The sequence below is a fragment of the Sciurus vulgaris genome (genome assembly GCF_902686455.1).
Source record: "Sciurus vulgaris genome assembly, chromosome: 5".
NCBI classification, from domain to species: domain Eukaryota; kingdom Metazoa; phylum Chordata; class Mammalia; order Rodentia; family Sciuridae; genus Sciurus; species Sciurus vulgaris.
In genome coordinates this window covers 176,906,965-176,925,096 of record NC_136465.1, presented here as the reverse complement: position 1 = coordinate 176,925,096, position 18,132 = coordinate 176,906,965, and the positions used below count along the sequence as shown (strand labels likewise).

General features: G+C 58.9%; 1 protein-coding gene across 2 annotated transcripts in view; it reads left to right on the top strand.

The window, feature by feature from the left end:
* KIAA0930 overlaps positions 1 to 13,352 on the top strand; it is a 29,982-nt gene extending 16,630 nt beyond the window's left edge. The window contains exons 2-10 of one of the 2 annotated variants that reach the window (XM_079141698.1): positions 1,694 to 1,845; positions 5,499 to 5,624; positions 5,702 to 5,779; positions 6,098 to 6,199; positions 7,277 to 7,417; positions 7,919 to 8,113; positions 10,550 to 10,712; positions 11,641 to 11,799; positions 12,172 to 13,352. In XM_079141698.1, the coding sequence (XP_078997824.1) occupies positions 1,694 to 1,845; positions 5,499 to 5,624; positions 5,702 to 5,779; positions 6,098 to 6,199; positions 7,277 to 7,417; positions 7,919 to 8,113; positions 10,550 to 10,712; positions 11,641 to 11,799; positions 12,172 to 12,212 (1,157 nt within the window). In that variant the 3' untranslated portion in view covers positions 12,213 to 13,352. The remainder of the gene's footprint in view (positions 1 to 1,693; positions 1,846 to 5,498; positions 5,625 to 5,701; positions 5,780 to 6,097; positions 6,200 to 7,276; positions 7,418 to 7,918; positions 8,114 to 10,549; positions 10,713 to 11,640; positions 11,800 to 12,171) is intronic. The other variant, XM_079141699.1, reaches the window with a different exon arrangement.
* Positions 13,353 to 18,132: the final 4,780 nt, after the last annotated feature.

Genomic DNA, 18,132 nt, shown 5'->3' with positions numbered 1-18,132 from the left:
ATCACAGGTGTGCACCATGCCCAGCACACTATGTTTTTAAAAATTAACAATGGCTGTTGGGTTTCATTGAGTGGTCTCCCAATCTCTGTGAGATGATTGTGTGTTAGTCCTCTTTTGAGTTACAAATAGATATAAATATATTAGTAGGTTTTCCAATATTGGGCCATTCTTGTATTCCTGATTAAATTCTGCTTGGCCATCAGCATATATTTTTAATGGCTACTGTATGTAAAATTTTTATGTTGCTGTCAATGAGTGAGATTAATGTGTAACTTTATCTGAGTGTGTGTATGTTATCTTTGGAAATGAGGTTATGAATTAGAGTTTGCATGCTGTTAAAAAGAATTTGCAAGTTTCTGAGGCTCTAAAAATGTGTGTGTGGCCCTGGAACCATCTGAGACCTGATGGACTTGCTCTCGGGGACATCTTGGCTGCTGCTCCAGTGTCCTTTAGAAGAGCATAGGGGCATTTTCTCCCTGTGAATACACAACCATCCTTTCTACTGGCTTTACCTCGGCTTGCTCCACCTGTGAGGTTCAGTGGGAGGGGTCTCAAGCAGTGCCTCCACAGGCCCAGTCCTCAGAAGGGGCAGCTTTCTGTGCTTTGGGGTCTCCTGGCCTGTGCCCCTGTGGCTGACAAGGCTCACTGACCTGGACCCCTCCTGGAGGGCGGCTGCTTTTATCCTCCCACTCACTGCTCCCAGGCCAGGCTTGAGAGCTGGCTGGGCCGGGGCTGGTCTAGAACTTGGTTCTCTGGCTAGTGGTGTGACTGTGACTTTCTGCTTATGACTCAGCATCATGGCTGACCCCCTGGAGGAGGGACCTGGGCAAGTCCTGCTTGTGCTGCTGACCGCCTCGGAGGCGGGAAGAGGACCCGCGGGCCCTTGGGTTCTTGGGTTCCCTGTTGTCTGAGCGTAGGGACTGGGCCCTTCGGCGTGGTGAGTGGGGCAGGAGGGGACCAGCAGCAGTGAGCGTGCCAGGTAAAGGTGGCCCGGAGGTGTGTCGATTCCGACTGGGAGGGAGGAAGCCCGCCTTGCTGAGCCTGCTCCCTGCTGGGCAGTTAACCTGCATCTTCCCAAAGGGAGCCACAGCCGAGGCTGAACCACCTGCCCAGTGTCACATAGTGAAGTACTGGAAGGGTGACCCAGGTTTCTCCTACCAAAACCTGGGGGCTTTTTCTTCTTGTGCAAAAAACATGATACATGCTTATTAAAAAAAATGCCATCCGTAATGAAATCTGTGCGAGAATCAATTAAGCAACCTGCGTAGGGTTCCTGTTTGCCTGGGAAGCAGCTGGCAAAGGGCAGCTGTCCCTTTAAGTCGATTCTCCATGGGAATTGCCGCAGCATGGGGGGCGGGTGGGGGTGGGGATGTCCGCAGCAGCAGGAATGCCGCCTCCAGAGCCAGGCCGGGCTCCCTGCCCAGCCAGCTGCGGTGGCTCTGGTCCTCCACTTTCCTTGGCCCAGCTGCTGACTCATGCACAGGCTGGGATGGGTCGCGGTGGGCCGGGAGCCCAGGGGGAGTCGGCTTCCTGGGAGGCCTCCCAGTCTCTCTGGGTGCCTTGTGGGTGGGGGTGTGGTGCTGCGGAGAAGGGACAGCGCTTCTCAGAGCCCTGGGGAGGCCGGCGTGTCCAGGGTCACACAGCCAGGGCCAGGCGGCGTGGCTTCTCACGGCTCCTCGGCCTCCCCCCGCAGGGTGCTTCAAGGATGACCGCATCGTCTTCTGGACCTGGATGTTCTCCACCTACTTCATGGAGAAGTGGGCACCCCGGCAGGACGACATGCTCTTCTACGTGCGCCGGAAGCTGGCCTACGCGGGCAGCGAGAGCGGCAGTGAGGGGACGAAGGTGGGTAGCCCTGCTGCAGCCAGCATCCGCGGCAGCTTCCTTGCGGCCCTCGCGCAGGTCGGGGAGTGCTCACCGAGCCCTGCCACATCCGGGGCTGAGCCATCCTGGGCTCCCGTGTCTTCACCCGGACCTCGAAGGCCGTGAGGGTCAGCACCACTGCAGCTTTGAGGTGCGGCCAGCCTCTCGCCACAGAGGCGCACAGGCCCGACCCGGCAGGGTGACCTGCCTTGAAGGTGCCGCTGCTGCTTCCCGCTGGCCGCGCGTGTTCCATAGACAGGACACAGGCCGCCTCTGTGCCTCTTGGTCTCAGTGACTCCCAGTGACTTGGCAGGGTAGGCAGCGAGGAAACTGGGATTTGGAGATGCAGCGACTCACTGAGGTGTTTCCTCAGTGAGCGGAAGTGTGTGCAGGAGTTGAAACAAATTTAGCTGCTTTTCAGCGTCAGTGGCTGGTCACATATTTAAGCAGCCCTATGCCAAGCGTGGAAGGGATTCGCTTTCCTCAAAAACAAAGCCAGGTTCGGGCCCTGTGGCTTGCCCAGCCTCTCAGCCGTGCTTGCTTGTGCAGCCAGCGCTTGCGGCCCTGGCCTGCCACCCGTCTGCATTGAGAGCCTGTGGACAGGCCAGTGGACAGGCCTGGGAGCCTGTGGCAAAGGAGCCATTGTGCCTTCCCCCCAGGCTAACCTTGGAGGGACCAGCAGGAGATCATGAGCCACTAGCCAGAGAAGCAGAAGAGCCAAGCGGGGGAGGGCCTGGAGAAGTGGCATGGCCAGTGGATGGGACTTGGGGACAGGGAGGGTGTGGAGGCCTGGCAGAGCAGTTGCAGTGGTGGGTGAGCAGCGCAGGGCAGGGCAGGGCCAGGGAGCCCCGTGGTGGGGTGGGGAGGAGGCCTGACTGGTGGCGCCATCTAGCAGGTGTTGGTGGTGGACCTCTCATTCTGCCACCTCACCTGTCCTGATGGGCAGTCAAAATCAGCTTCCTGGACCAGCGTGGCCCCTGATTGTTGCGTGACATGTCCACAGTCATCTCTTAGGCTCAGGCCTTACTCCATAAGGGTAGGCCCTGCTGTCTTGGATCCATGGGTGGCTGGAAGGTTTGGGTGATGTGACACAGAGGTGCTCTTGGCAGGACGCAGCTGGTGTGTGGAGCACTCCCTGCTCCAGCCTCAGAGTGGCCCTGGTGCAGGGACCTCTGCCCCATAGTCACACTCAGGAGGTGGATGCCCTTGTCTGCCCAGCAGGGAGCAGCCGGGGGTGGCCCCGGTCACGCCAGCCTATCAGTCTCTGCTGGAGTCAGGTTGCAAGGAATTCTTTTTGTGAAATGTTGGTTTCCTCCTCAAGGCAAATGCTGCTGTGACCAGAGGCTCTAAAGAGGATGGGCACATGCACCCATTCTTGTCTTCAGTTCCAGGAGAGGTCACCGCTCTGGTCAGGAGGGCAGGGGTGGACAGGTCTGTGTGCCCTGGAGAGGCCGGTGTGGAGAGAGAGGGTTGCTGGAGAAGCGGGTGGAGAAGTGAGAGGTGTGAGTTCTCCTCAGGGCAGGCGCGGCCCTGGGCCTAGACTGAGGAGTTTGGAATGGGAGGGCAGGGCTGCGTGCCTGTGCTCCTGAAGACTTGGGGGTGTTGAGGCCCCAAGTGAGCAAGGCAGTGGAGCAAGGCATCCACGGTGAGCTGTGTGCAAGTGCCCTTTGCCCCAGCATCGCAGCACAGAAGTGACCCAGAGCTGGTCACTGTCTTTAGGAAGGCCCCCTTCTGATGGGACAGCAGGCGCCATGGCCAGTACAGAGCCCCTAGTGCTCTGGTGGTGGGCAGAACAGAGACCGGGGGACTGCAGAAAGGAAGTGACATCTATCCATAGAGTCGTAGGACAGAGGGCAGCTGTGGACTGAAGGAAGTCACTGGGGAGGGACCAGCACCTGTATTATGGGAGGGTGGTGCCAGGTACCTGTGACCAGGGTGTGACAATGTGTGACATGGCATCAACATAGTGCCTTGCCTGGGTGGCATCTGGTGCAGTATGTGGAGGGCCAAGATCTGCCCAGAATTCCCCTGTACGGGGCATTTTTTATAGCTCACCAGGTGGCAGTGCAGAGAACGGCCTGCAGGGGGCGTGCTGGCAGCACAAGCACAGAGCCCCGCCCCGCCGAGAACAAATGGCAGACTAGCTTTGTTTGGGGAGCCTGCGCACTGAGAGCCTTCTGCGGCAAGCATGGAGCAGCATCCCACTCCCTCCCACTCTTCCCCATCCCACTGGTACCCGGTTGCCATGGTAATCAGATGGGCTAGTGGAGGAGGGTGGATAGGCAGAGCCAGTGCTGCAGTGTGGGTGGGCACAGGATGCTGGGATCTCTGCCCCCTGCTGCAGGGACATGCTGGGAATCCTGACCCAGCCTGCCCCCAGAGAGTGTCCTGGATTCTCTACACTGTTCACACCACCCTGGATGAAGTACTCCCAGTGGCCCGTTTTGTCCCTGGCAGTGATGCGCCCTGGCATCTGTTAGTGGCCTACTCTGCTGTGGCCCATGAGTGTGTTACTGTCACTCCCATTGACACCCTGAGCAATCCAGGGGTACAGATGATCTTAAACCCTCTCACAGGAAAGCCAAAGCTCCGGGACAGGGCAGATCCTGCCTTGGATCTCCCCACTCCTGGCGGCCCAGCTCTGCTTTGGCTGCCCTTGCTCCTTCAGTAGGTTTTCTTGAGCATATCAGGCACGCGGCGACACTCACAGAGCAGCATAGCTGGATGGTCTCAGTGGGAGCACCCAGGGTCACCAGCCCCCAGAAGCCAGGCACACCTGAGGCCCCTAGCTGCCCTCAGCTACCTCCTTCCTCTGGGGCAGACCTGGCTTCTCGCACCCCTGGTCATGGAGTTGCTGCTTCCTCTGTGTCATCTGGGGCCATGCCTGCTGACTCGGTGGCTCATGCCGGTCCCCTGAGCGTACCAGCCAGGGCTATGAAGTGAGGCCTCGAGCAGCCTGGGGCCCGGGGACCCAGCTCAGAGCTCGGGGGACTTTCCTCGCTGCACAGGCCATGGGAAGTGGCAGTCCTGCCCTCAGGAGGAGGCCATCTCTGCATGGGTCCCAGCTCTGCCTCTGGGTGGACAGACCTGCACACTGAGAGGCCCCGGCACTGCCTCGCTGGGGTGGCTGGTGCTCCTTGGTGCGCTCCTGGGCCTCACCAGGATCCGGACAGGAGGCCCTGGCAGGACAGGCGCACCAAGCCCCGGTTTTGACTTCCCCAGTGCGCGGCTCCGTGCACGGGAGGTGCAGGTGGAGCTCTCGTTTCTTTCTCGTGCGTATGTATTATTCCACTGCCAGTAAGTTTGACCTTCATCTGTTACAATAGGATTAACAATTCTTGCCTTCCAGGGATATCTTTAGGTCCAAAAAATATGTGATTTGTAAAACATTGAACCCGACCGCTCCTGGCTGTCATTAATGACACCTGGCAGACATGATCTTTTTTAATCATCACAACGACTTTGAGAGGAAGATGTTGGCATTGTACAGATGAGAAAACCTAGGCTCCAAGAGGAGAACGGATGACCTGGAGGTCACAGAGCTAGAGTGCTGGGGAGCGGGAGTGGGAGGCCTGGTTGGTTCTGCACGCTGGGAGCACAGGTGCCCGCACACTCACCTCTGCCCCGTGCCGCAGCAGGCTGAGGCTGAGCCCGAGGTGGAGGTGGAGGTGTACCGGCGGGACTCCAAGAAGTTGCCGGGCCTGGGAGACCCTGACATCGACTGGGAGGAGAGCGTGTGCCTGAATCTCATCCTGCAGAAGGTACGGGTATGGCAGGGCGGGCTTTGCGTGGGTTGAGGGAAGTGACCCTGTGCACACTCACCTGTGCTCTGTTCCAGCTGGACTACATGGTGACCTGTGCAGTGTGCACGCGTGCCGATGGAGGTGACATTCACATCCATAAGAAGAAATCCCAGGTGAGCCCTGGTTCGAGAGCCCCTGGGCCTCCCATCTGCCAGTCAGTCCAGGGCTGCTCATGTGTATGTGGGGAGGACATGTCTCCTCCTCATCTCCCTGCCCTTGAGGCGAGGGACATGACTGCAGCGCATGGGGTCCTGTGTCCCAGGCAAGGAGCATGCACCCTTCAGAGTCTTGGCATGCAGCTCCTTCAGAGCGGCTCTGTGGCTTTGGACAGGCTCTGAGCAGTGTGGCCATGACAACCCGTGCCTGGAGTAGCCCTAGGCCTGCCTGCAAGGCGGGCCCTCTCTCAGCTCTCGGAATCTGCTTTCTTTCAGCAAGTGTTTGCATCCCCCAGCAAGCACCCCATGGACAGCAAAGGGGAAGAATCCAAGATGAGTTACCCCAACATCTTCTTCATGATTGACAACTTCGAGGAGGTGAGTTGCTTGCAGCTGGCTGCTCTCCCCTTGGCTCCGCTCCAGGAGGCGCAGGGCCAGGACCTTCTGGCACAGAAGGTGCTGGGCGCCTGGGTTGGTCCAGAGGCAGCCAGTATGGCCTCTCTTCCTGGTGTCTGACTTGGGGCAGGTGAGTTTACCCAGCCTCATCTACAGAGTGAGTATGATGTCACTGTGCGTCCTACGTGCCCATCAGGGTGGATGATGCAAGAGCTGCTGGGTGCATGCCTCCTGGGCAGGGGGACTCTGTCATTTCCTTTGACCACAAATGAGCATCTTCATGCCCACGCCACCTTGGAATCCTGGGGTGTCGGACAGGGTGGGGCTTCAGAAGTTATCTGGGACAAGCTTGTGTTTAAAGGCTGGGAAAATGGGGCTTGCTGGCCAGAGGGCACCAGGCGGAGCAGGAAGGAAGCTGCGGCCCCACTCGAGGCCCTGGGACTGGTCCCTGTGCTCACCCAGTGGTGGCGAGGTTCCCTGGGAGAACCCATGGGGAAGGCGGACATGGCTTTTGGAGTCCCTGAGCACCTGAGGCTCAGAGAGGTGACGTGCCCTCCCTAGCTCACACAGCAAAGCTGTTTGCATCTGCGTTCCAGCCCCTAGGAATAGCAGCTCAGAGAGGCAACATGTGGTCACTGTGTCAGTGCTGCCGAGCCTTTGACTTGAGCCCAGGGCCTAGTTCAGGGCACGGTGGGCCAGGCAGGGCTGTGCTGCACTGCTGGTGTTGGGAGGTGCCCAGGCGGCAGGCAGGCTTGTGGCCTGTCCTACTTGCTTACAGAGAAGGCGTATGCAGGGCCTGGCCCTCCACATGGCCCAGTGGGGGCTGCACCCTCCAGTCCTAGAGTTCCTGCTGCAGCCCTGCCCAGTGGGCACTGTCCCAAGGGTCTCTGATGGGCTGGGAGGAGCTGGGGGTCTGTGGACAGCTGTCACCTTCTCTGCCAGCATCTTCACCTGCAAAGTGGGGCTTTGCTAGCAGACCGTCCCTGCACTGGGTGGGCGGCAGGCCTGGTGGTGACAGGTGATGCTTACACCCCCTCTCCTCTCTGTGCCCCTCCTCAGGTGTTCAGTGACATGACCGTGGGGGAAGGAGAGATGGTGTGTGTGGAGCTGGTGGCCAGTGACAAGACCAACACGTTCCAGGGGGTCATCTTCCAGGGCTCTATCCGCTACGAGGCGCTGAAGAAAGTGTACGACAACCGGGTGAGTGCAGCCCATGCTGGCCCGGCCCTCTGTCCTGCGCACCTGCAGCTATCTGTGCTGCGACTGCCCCCCAGGCACCTCTCAGCTGGCCCTGGCCTAGCCTGCCTTGGGGGTCTTCCTTTCCCCTCCTCCTTGCTCTGTCCCATGAGCCCCTGGCTTCCCCTTGCCTGTTTCTGGGGACAGCCCAGCCCAGAAACTGGCCCTGACTGCAGGGAGGGAGCCCAGCTGCGCCTGTGTGGTGGGGCCGTCTTGAGGCCAGCGCCTCTCCCAGCCTGGGGTGGGGTTCGCATTCGGGCCTGTGAGCTGGCCCGTCCTAGCCTGCCCTAGCCTGTGGTGCGGGCGCTCAGGGCACGCACTGCCCGTGAGACTGGGCTAGAGTCACTGGGCCTGTCCCTCCCCAGGAGACATCAGGGCTGGTCACCCTGGTTGCCTGTGCCCCGAGGGGGAGGCCTGTGGCGCAGTCCCCACCGCCTGGCTCAGACCACATTTCGCCTGCCGTAGGTGAGCGTGGCTGCTCGCATGGCCCAGAAGATGTCATTTGGCTTCTACAAGTACAACAACATGGAGTTTGTGCGCATGAAGGGGCCCCAGGGAAAGGGCCATGCTGAGATGGCCGTCAGCCGTGTGTCCACTGGCGACACGTCCCCCTGCGGGACTGAAGAGGACTCCAGCCCAGCGTCACCCATGCATGAGCGGGTACGGGCTAACTGTAGGGGGCGGGGCCTCCTGTCCCCATCCCAGCCCTGGGAGGTGGGCACCATCACTCCCACCCAGCAGGAGGCCGAGGCTCAGAGAGGCAGGCGCCTTGTCCAAGGTCACACAGCAGCTGGGCCTGGGTCAGAGCTCATTCTGCTTCTCTGAGCTGCCACCGCAGCCAGGCTGAGTCCCCACTGGCTGTGGACACAGGAGAGTCTGACCAGAAAGCCAGGCCTAGCCCTGGTGCCTGCCTGGCTGCACCTGCTGGGCAAGGTGGCCAAGGGAGCTCTGGCTGTTGAGTCGGACGGGGAGGATGGTGAGCTGGCCTTCCTGTGGCCCTGCAGCGTGGGCCAGAGAGCCCAGCAGCCCCGCAGCACCGGCTCCTCGTGGGCCTCTGTGTGGGGGTAGGAATCCCTGCCCACAGACCTGGAACCCAGGCTACTGCCCAGGTCACACAGCTCTTGGGGACAGCCCTGGGCCCGAGGCACCCTGTCTAGGGTGGAGAGCTGAGGTTAGCAGCAGCTTCACCCCCAGGGCTCAGGTGGACAAGGCCTCTGCCTACTGGCTTTCCTGCTGTACTTGGGTCTCCAGAAGGAAGGCTGCCCAGAGCTGGGCCCTGGCGGGACACAGGCAGGCTGAGAGATGCGTGTGCTTGGGACCACGGGCACCTCTCCTTCCAGCCACAGCTTCACCTTCAAACGCCTGCCTCCCAGGTGTGTGTGGGAGGCGCCGAGGCACCCCTCACCGATCGCTCTGGCCAGCGTGGAGGGACTGGCCTGTGAGGCACTTCTCAGACAGAGTGGCCTGGTGGCCTCTGGCTGCTGGTGTGCTAGGCATGTGCGGCACTGCCCAGGGACCTGTGGCGAGGGAGCGTGTGCCTGAGCGTTGATTCTGTAAAAGGATCCTAACTGATTACCTCCAGGGCCTCAAGCGTTGGTTTTCTTGCTTTTTCCGCACGATTTTTTTAAAAGTCTGCTCAGTCAGTGTGTTTTTAAGACGAGCAAGTGCCGCATTCTGTGAAGGTGGGTGGACGGCGGCCCCCTTGCCTTTGGAATGGAGCTGGCTTATATTTCTGAGATGAGGGGCCTGATTCTGGCCCTGAATGACCCACTGGGACCCTGAATAGATGTGTGTGGAAGTTCGTGTGAAGCTGTGGCCTGCTCCCTGGGCTGGACACTGGGTGCTGAGAGACCACAGATGTGTCACCAGACCTGCCCAAACCTCCATTTCCTCATCTCCCAGGTGGTGTGGCTGCAAGGAGCCCTGGGCCCTGGGGTCACACGGGGCAGCCAGGCCTGAGCCCTGGGGACCCTGCTCTTTACTCCCTGTCCTGTCACACGTCCTCCTGTACCCAGAGGCCACCTGTAACTAGCGCGGGCCACAAATGCAGACTGTGTGTATTGTAGCTTCTGGTGTTTGTTTTTTTATCTTTTAAACCTTCCCGGCTTGTGGGAGGACCGTCTGGAGCCCAGCAGCCGCCGGGACTTTGGTGGATGTCGGAGCTGTGACGAGGAGGCCGATGCGGTCTCGAAGTCTCGGTCCCAGCTCGTCCTGCTGCTCTGATTCTTGTTTGCATGGGGAGGAGGGAGGAGATGGGCCAAGTTCCCTCTGCCTGGAACGCCCTTCCCCCCCTTCTTCACCTGGCGAACTCCTACTCGTCCTTCAAGACCCAGCTCAAGTGCACCTCCTCCAGGAAGCCTACCCTGATTTCCCAGGCTGCTGATCCCTTCTGCCTCTGTCTCCTGTGTCCTGTGCTTCCCATTCTGTCTCGCAGCCAGCATGCTGTCTGTGGTCGTCACTCTCTGTCTGCACCCCAACAGACTGTGAGCTCCTTGAGGGCAGGGACCTGAGTCTGTGCCTGGGTGTGCCAGCCTGGCCTGAGTGGGCATGGCTGGCAGGCGAGTGGAACCTGCCATGCTCTGGAGGGAGGAGTGGAGACCCGGCTCGGAGCTGCTCAGCCGTAGCACTTCTTGGGAAGGGGCTGTGCGCAGGAGGGAGGAGGCCTCGTGGGTTGGGAGGACACGGGATGCTGGCTGCAGTCCTGGTTTTGCCCCCAGGCCGCCGGCTGACCTGAGGCAAGTCAAGGTCGCTGTCCTGTCTTCTTTCCTTGCCGTCCAATGGGCTAGTGCCAGCCCCCGGCAGCAGCCCAAGGCTCCTGGGCTTGACCCCAGTCACACCGCCACCCTGTGCTCCAGCACCCTCACTGGTGGAGGCCAGGAAGGTGGCAGTGGGCTTCCTCCTTGGACCACACGGTTGCCTGGGCATTCCGTCCTTGGCAGGATGGCTGTGCTTGGGCCAGGATCAGTGGCCACAGCCCACTGGCCGCTCCCCTGGGGCTTGGAGCCCAGCTGTTTGAGGGCAGGAAATGAGTGGCCCTGGGGCCCCGTGACCCCAGCTGCTCTTGCTGCTCCAGTGACTTGGGCTCCTTGTTCCCAGGTGACCTCCTTCAGCACTCCCCCAACCCCGGAGAGGAACAACCGGCCTGCCTTCTTCTCCCCGTCCCTCAAGAGGAAGGTGCCCCGGAACCGGATCACCGAGATGAAGAAGTCTCATTCGGCCAACGACAGCGAGGAGTTTTTTCGGGAGGACGATGGTGGAGGTGAGCCTGGCCCAGTGCTGCCCGAGGCCTGGCCGCTTGCCTCTCTTTCTCCTGGTCTAGAGGAGTGAGTGGTGTGCCACCTGCAGGCGCTGCTGGGCTGGGGGCACTGTGCAGACAGCCGCATGGCCACCTGGGCATCTCTGAGTCTCCCACACGCTGGCCCCTCTCTGTGTACGCAGTGATCACCGCTGCCCAGTGAGCTGCCCCACCAGAAAACCGGTCCTCTTCTCTCTTGTGGGTCAGGGAAGGCCCCAGAGGGGCAGGGGAGTGGGCTTCAGGCACAGGGCGGGAAGTCCTGGTGCGCTCTGCTGGTGAGGGCTGGGCGTCCTCCCCGACCCCAGGGCCAGCGGGTGTGGGCCCGCCCACGTGTCGAGTGAACGAGGGGAAGTTCCTGGGCATCATCCCATGGGCCCCAGCAGGGAGCAGGCTCCTCCCGACCCTAGCCCAGGGCCAGGGGACTCAGCGCTGACCTCGACCTGCTCTTAGGGGGCTTGGGCAAGCCTCCCCGCGCTGGTTGGTCCCTGTTGTGGTGGGAAGTGCCCACAGCACCTGGCCTGCCTCCCAGGGGCAGTTGTCCCAGCCGGGCCCAGAGGTCTGTCCTGCTGCGCCCATGGCCTGTGGTTGGCAGTGCCTAGTCTAGGCACAGACAGGGCACAGGGAAGCAGAACCCCTCCAGGGGACTCAGAGCTGGCACAGAGGAGGGGAAGCTGGGAGGGTCAGGGGAGTCTCCCTGGAAGTAGAGGAGTGGACAAGGTGCTGAAGGACGAAGGTGAGGGGCAGCAGCTCTGGGCTGTGTGGGTGCTGGTGGGGGCCGTAAGGAGTGCCCAGGACATAGTCAGGCTGGTACTGGCCTGGCCTGGGGGATCTGTCCTGCAGCTCCTCCTGGGTCCCCACAGTTGGGACTCTGACCTGGCTTTCTGACCTCCAGCTGACTTGCACAATGCAACCAATCTGCGGTCCCGGTCCCTATCTGGCACGGGACGGTCGCTGGTGGGGTCCTGGCTGAAGCTGAACAGAGCCGACGGGAACTTCCTTCTCTATGCACACCTGACATACGTCACTTTGCCGCTGCCCCGGATCTTAACAGGTGAGGCCCCTTCTCCGCAGTCGCCCGGACTCCCTGGTCCTGTGACTCTGGGGCTGTCTCCCCGCAGCTCTTCCAGAACCAGGGTGCCCCTCTGCAGGCCTGCCTGCAGTTCTTGCTGTCCCCTCGAGTGGCTGCAGTTCCAGGTGTCACTGAGGGCTTGGCTCTGCTCTCGGGCCTGCCGCACTGAGGCGAGGGCTCTGGAGTGGGGCTGCTCCTTCCTCGCCCCGTATCCAGGCTCTGCAGCTGCTCCGGGGGCCTTTCTGCCGGGCAGGTGATGGTGTGTGGCCACCGTGGGCTCCTCCTCTGATCCGACGTGGCCAGGCATGGTGGTTGAGAGTCCCTGACCCCCTGCTCCCCTCCTGCTGGCCCTAGACATCCTGGAAGTACGGCAGAAGCCCATCCTGATGACCTAGCGTGTGTGGAGCCTGCGCGGAGCCCCGGCCCTGCTCAGCCCTGGGAGTGCTGCCAAGTGCCTACCTGTCACCGCCACCGGGTCTTCTGTGACAAGCCAGCTCTGGAGCCACAGCCAGGCGGGGCCACTCAACTCCCGGGGCCAGGGCCGACTCTAGAACACCAGCCCAAACTGAAGTGCCTCGTACTCCTCCCTCCTGGCTCTGCTCCCGCCCTGTGCCGCCATTCGCCACCCCCAGCCCACCTCTGGAGAGAGATGCCAAGAGGCCACAGGGGCAGCCAGTGTCGGAATGTGCCCAGACCCCCTGACCTGGCTCACAGCTGATGGGCAGGACCCACCCCGCGGTGCTCAGGGTCCTAGGGAAGCCCAGCGAGGATCCCAAAGCAGTACCAACACACTGGCCTCCAGCCTGACAGCTCACCCTCCCTAGTTACCGTGTCACGAGAGGTCACGCAGGAAGGTGGGGACGATGGGACATGCTGTTGGACGCTGTGCTGGGCTGGAGCACTGCACTCGCCCAGGGCCAGAACAGCCTGGACCAAGCAGGCTGCCCTGACTCCGCCAGAGCGGCCTTCCGCTTCCAGCCAAAGAACCACCCACACACCCAACTCGGACACGCCCCCAGGCCTCGGCTGGAGGGTCCCGCAGAATCTGGATTCTTTGGGCAGGTGGGAGGGCTTGGTGGCCAGTGTCTGATGTGGGCGGGGTTGGCTCCTCTCAGGAAGGCCTGGCAGATCTGCCGTCCTGAGGCTGGAGAGGGGCTGGGCATCCTCTCCCCTCCCCTGGTCTTCTTTGGCTAGGGTGCTGGCCCCACTTCTCCGACCAGCTCCCTGGGCAAAGGGGGATGCTCAGCTGGGTGTGCACAGCAGGTGCAGGGCAGGCCAGCCGCCGGTGTTCGGGCTGCCAGCCTGGCCTTCCCTAGCGCGAAGGAGCCGCATCCGGTGACGCGCAGTGTGCCCTCCCCACCCCAGGGAACAGACTGGAAGCTGGCTCTTGGTTGCCGTGCTTTTCTGAAGTCCGCAGAGGCAGAGTGGAGCCCGCCCTCCCCTCTGTCCGCGTTCTGCGGGCTCCCGGAGGGGCCCTCCTGCCGGGCCTCCTCTGGATCTTGTGTGTGGTATTAAAGACGAGCTGTCGCGCTGCACTCTGCCTGCGTCTGCCGCTGCGACGGGGCGACTCCACCTACCTCAGCCGAGTCTCCAGGGTCAGTGTGCCGCCGGGCCAGGTCCCTCCGTCCTTCCACCTGGAGTGGGTGGTGGTTGGGTGACTGCTCGGGAGGCCTGTCCCCTTCATGACTACCTATGTGGATGTGGACCTTCTCCAGTGTCCGACCCAGGCGGGAAGCACAGCTCAGCTCTGCTGGTTGCATGTGCTGTCCAGCATCTAGGGCGGCAGTCAGGTCAGGCCCCGGAGTGCCCCCGGGAGCTGGCCCAAGTCTGCACACTGTTCTGCAGGGTGCCTGGTGTCGTTCCCCATCTGTGTCCAGGACAGCCAGAGTACACCTGGTGCCTCAAGAACTTTCCCCCTGCTCATTCTGGGGTCTGTGGACTTGGGAACTGGGTCTCGGGAGAAATAAAGCCCTGCTGTGTCTTCCCCGGAGGGACAAAGCAGTCCAGGATGGGCAGTGGGCGGTGGTTCCCCTGCTGTGAGATGGGGTGGCTGAGGACCAGCTGAAGGCACGTGAAAGTGCTTCGCAGGTCACAGATGGGCAGGTGTCTCAGGTCACGCCCGAGAGTGTAAGAGCAGGTGCGAAGGAGCACTTAGGCTTGGCGAGGCCGCTGGAGGGTCAGCGTGGTGACAGGTCGAGCTGGGCTTCAGCCTGCAGCTTGGACACATGGGTGGTTGATGGCATCTGCTGGTCTCATCTTTTAAGCCCTTCTCCAGAGGTCTGCCAGGCCGAAGCCGCCCTGCTCGGCGAGGCTAGCTTTTTCAGAGTGCTGCACTACTTCTGTGCAAGTGACGAGCTCACCGGAACCGGAGCCCGAAAGCCTGATGGCGCACAGCGCTGCTTCCTGAAGGCCATCCTTAACTTTTCTGGGAATGCCTGTCCCTCGAGTAGTACAGGGTGACAGAAGCAAGCATATGTCCTAACTGGGAGGCCTAGGTGCCAGGTTTTAGGCATTAAGAAAACTGGGCTTTTTATTTTTATTGTTTTCAGATCATCACGGGACCCCACGCTCTGGCAGGGACCCCACTCGCCTCCTGTCAGCACTTGAGAGTGCAGGTGGCGGTGGCACTGCCTTCCCGCCTTACTGGAACCTTTGGGTGCCTGCAAAAGCAGCCAGGCTTGCTTGTCAAAGAATATTATTTAAGACACACCTTAGCAGAGAAGTGGTCACAAGAACAAACAGCAAGGCAGCCCCCAGCCAGCGGCATGGCGGAGAGGGGTGATGTCCGGCCGCTCTTGCAGGGTTCAGTTTCTGTGCAGCAGTGACAGACCAGGAGGGCGTGCTCCTCGTGGGATTTTTCTCGAAAAATCCAGCTAGAACCAAACAGGATGTTTTTCCTGTTTAATCACAAGTACATTAGTTAGTGGGAGGCATTAGAAGACGTTTCCATCCCTGATTCTAGTGAATGAATCTTGAAAATACATGACTGTCATTCCTGGTGGGTTTAAATCGTCGGCCAACATTCTTCAAAGGCCTTTATATTAGAAATCTGCCAACTTGATATTGAACTTGGTGGGTTTCACCTGGAAATATATTCCCTTCAGGTTAACTGGAATTTGGTTTCACATCCAGCCTCAAAAATCAGGTCCCTCAACATCACGTGGCTTCTCCCTGTCAGGCTGGCTCTCATCTTTGTACCAGAAAACAGCTCAAGAAAACCATCCCAACAGGACAAGGACTCTAGAGTGCACATGCACGTGCCCTTGGGCCTGAAGGGAAGCAGCCCTTGGAGGGGTCGGCAACACCCCCTCCAGGGAGAGCTGCTCCAAGTGCCACCCTGTCCCTCTGCAGACAACCCCTGGGAGTTAGGGTATGACAGACCTGCTTTTCTTACTTCACTTGTCACTGACTTGATACTGAATGATCATCGGTGGAAACAGAATCCTCCAGCCCTTTCTCTGAGCCCACTTCTTGGCCACCACACAAGCCAGATCATTTGACACCTGTGGCCTGTGGCTGGGCCACATCTGCAGCAGGTGGAGCCCCTAAGGGGAGAGTGGGTGTGTGGAGAGTTTGTTTACAGCTTCCTAGCATTCCCGGTGATCAGCCATGACCTCCTTCAGTCAGAAGTAGCAGCGACCCTCCAGCTCCATCGAGTAGCTGGGAGTCCTGTTCGTTAGACCCTCTTTTGACTTGGGTCCTCCACTTGCAGAGTTCAGAAAGTTTGCGTAAATGGGAATCTTTAGAGGTTTCCAAACTAACGATGTATGACGGTAATTAAATCTGCAAAGAAAATGCTGAGTGCTTTTGCCACTTGGAGGCATAACTCATGGTTTTTACAAAATATATTTTAGAAAAAACGCCCTGATGGCGTACAGTGAACATACTGGCATGCTGGCTGACTGTGGCGTTTCCACGAAGGTCTGGCTAATTGGTGAGCCTCTTCCATGGCCAGCAGAAATATCTCTAGGCAGGATTTGGCAGTTGGCTTTCAGCTTTGCTGTATGATTTCATGTTTCTTTGGAAAGTTGCTTTACATATTAAAAAGTTATTTCCTCCTGGTTTACTGGTTTTTTTTTTTTTTTCTGTCTTGCTCATTTCAGGATAATTATAGATTTTAGAGCAAAGCAATAGCTTAATGATGGAAACAGTTTGCCCCACAGTCCTGAAGTGGTCTGGGGGATTTTCACAAGGCACTTCTTTGAAATGGGTGTGCTGAGGCCTGCAGAAGTCCCTGGTGCTCTGGCTGTTGGTGCTAGCCATCCAGGAATCTGCAACCAGAGCTGCCAGTTTCAGGCGTAGCTCTCCGCCCTCAGAGCGGCTCACCCTCCCGGGTGTGCTGTGGAACTTCCCAACTCCTCACAAACATGGGCACATGCCTGGAACAGGAGCTGGGGCTGGCTTTGGGTTTTTGGCAGGCTCCCAGCAAGGGGCGGTTTGGGAATAGGTGTTCCCTAGTGCCTGGCACCCACAGGAGGCAGGCTGCTGTGCGTGCTCACCCACACGCTCTGGGCTTCCCAGGGCCTGCTTCGTGTTCCTCCTAGGCAGAAAGGCTCCGAGCCACCTTCCAGGCAACGGGTTTTTAGCACAGTCAGATGAACTCCTTGTCACAGGGTGCTGGGCATAAATAAGGCGCAAAAGACTGCGAAGAGCTACAGAATGGAAAGGAGGGATGGAGAAAGGGTCTGAGAAACATTTAGGAATAACGGAAGATCTAGACCTCTGCCTTAGAAACACCAGACTGGAACGTTTCTAATGTGGCCTCCCCAAGGACCGACTACAAGGCGGCAGCAGGAGGGAGGTGGACTTGCCACCAGGATCAAATCCTGCTTGTTAAATAGCCTTTGAAAAGTTGCCACCTGGATGGCTCTTGAAGATATGCAGGGCTTCTCTCTTGACTGGTAGTTTGAGCTGGGGCCACACTCTCACCTTGCAGCAAATGCTCACTGGAGAACCTGGTACTGGGAAGAAAGAATGAAAAGGGCCGACAGCAGCAGGACTCGGGCAAGTCTACGCCAATGGAGGTGGACTCTTGCGCCTGGCTGCTAAAATGACCAACAGCTGGGAAGTTCACAGGAGCAAGGCAGTCCTGTGACTGAAGACAGGACCGAGGTGTCTCCTTAACAGCGTCACTGACCTGCCTTCTGCCTTGGCCTCTGTGTAAGCGACGGGTTAACAAGACTTCTTTCTGGATGTGAATGAAGGGTCTTTCATCTTGAAATCTGACTTAGTAAAACAACTAGGTTTGAAATAATTTTGATTATATTTTGAATAAACAATTTTGCTCAAGACTTTAGCTAATTTCAGAAACCAATTTAGTCATTTAATGGGCACATGTGTGTTCAAGGGCATGTTGGGAGGAGTCACGGGGATGACACCTGGACACGCCACATCACCGAGGCTGGCCGCAAAGCCAGGGCGTGGGTTTCCTCAAGGGAAACGTGGACTACCACTCGCCTGCCTGGACGGTGACGCTGGAGAGAGACAAGGTTCCGTACCAAGGCTGACAGCTCCTGGCCACTGATAATTACTGCTGGTTCCCTCCAGAATGTGCCAGGAGGCAGCTCGTGGACCGTCTGAGCTCGAGTCTCAGGGAGGGAGCGTGCGCAGCACAGGGGTTGCCAAACTCAGCTTCGCATCAGGACCAGCTGTTCAAACCTAACGCTGGTGGTAAGATGCTTTGAAAGCAGTGATGCTGGCCATGCCACCCTGGGCTAAAGCCACTGCTCCGAGTACTTCTAGGAGGGTGGATTTTGTTGTGAATGACATGCAATTTAAAGTGATGATTGGGCCTTGCCTGAGATTCTGGTTCAGCCAGCCCGGGTTGGAGCCCAAGGGTCTACATTTCTGGCAAGTTCCTAGGTGGTGCTGGCCCCAGGGCCACATGTGGAAACCCTGTGGTAGGCCAGCCATGAGCTGAGCACCTCCAGCGGGGGTGGGGTGGGGCTGGTGCATGACCCTGCCTTGCAGTCAGTTCCCTTAATACCATATCGGCAGTTCAGGAAAAGCAACCTGATGGATTCTCTCCTTTCAATATATATTTTTTAAACAAGGAAACACCTTCCAAATAAATGCTGAATTACTTAGGAGACTTCAAAAGTATACACATGACTCTAAGACTGTTAGTTGTAGGATTTAACATTAATATGTTTTTAAAATCACCTAAATTTTAAGTTACATTAATTCAAAATGTTTTTCTTGATCCTTGTTTGTTTCTGCAATGCTGGGGATTGAGTCCAGGGCCTCCCACATGTGAAGCAGGCACTCTGGCATGGAGCGATGCCCCAGCCTGTTTCCTTTGCAAGGAAAAACACA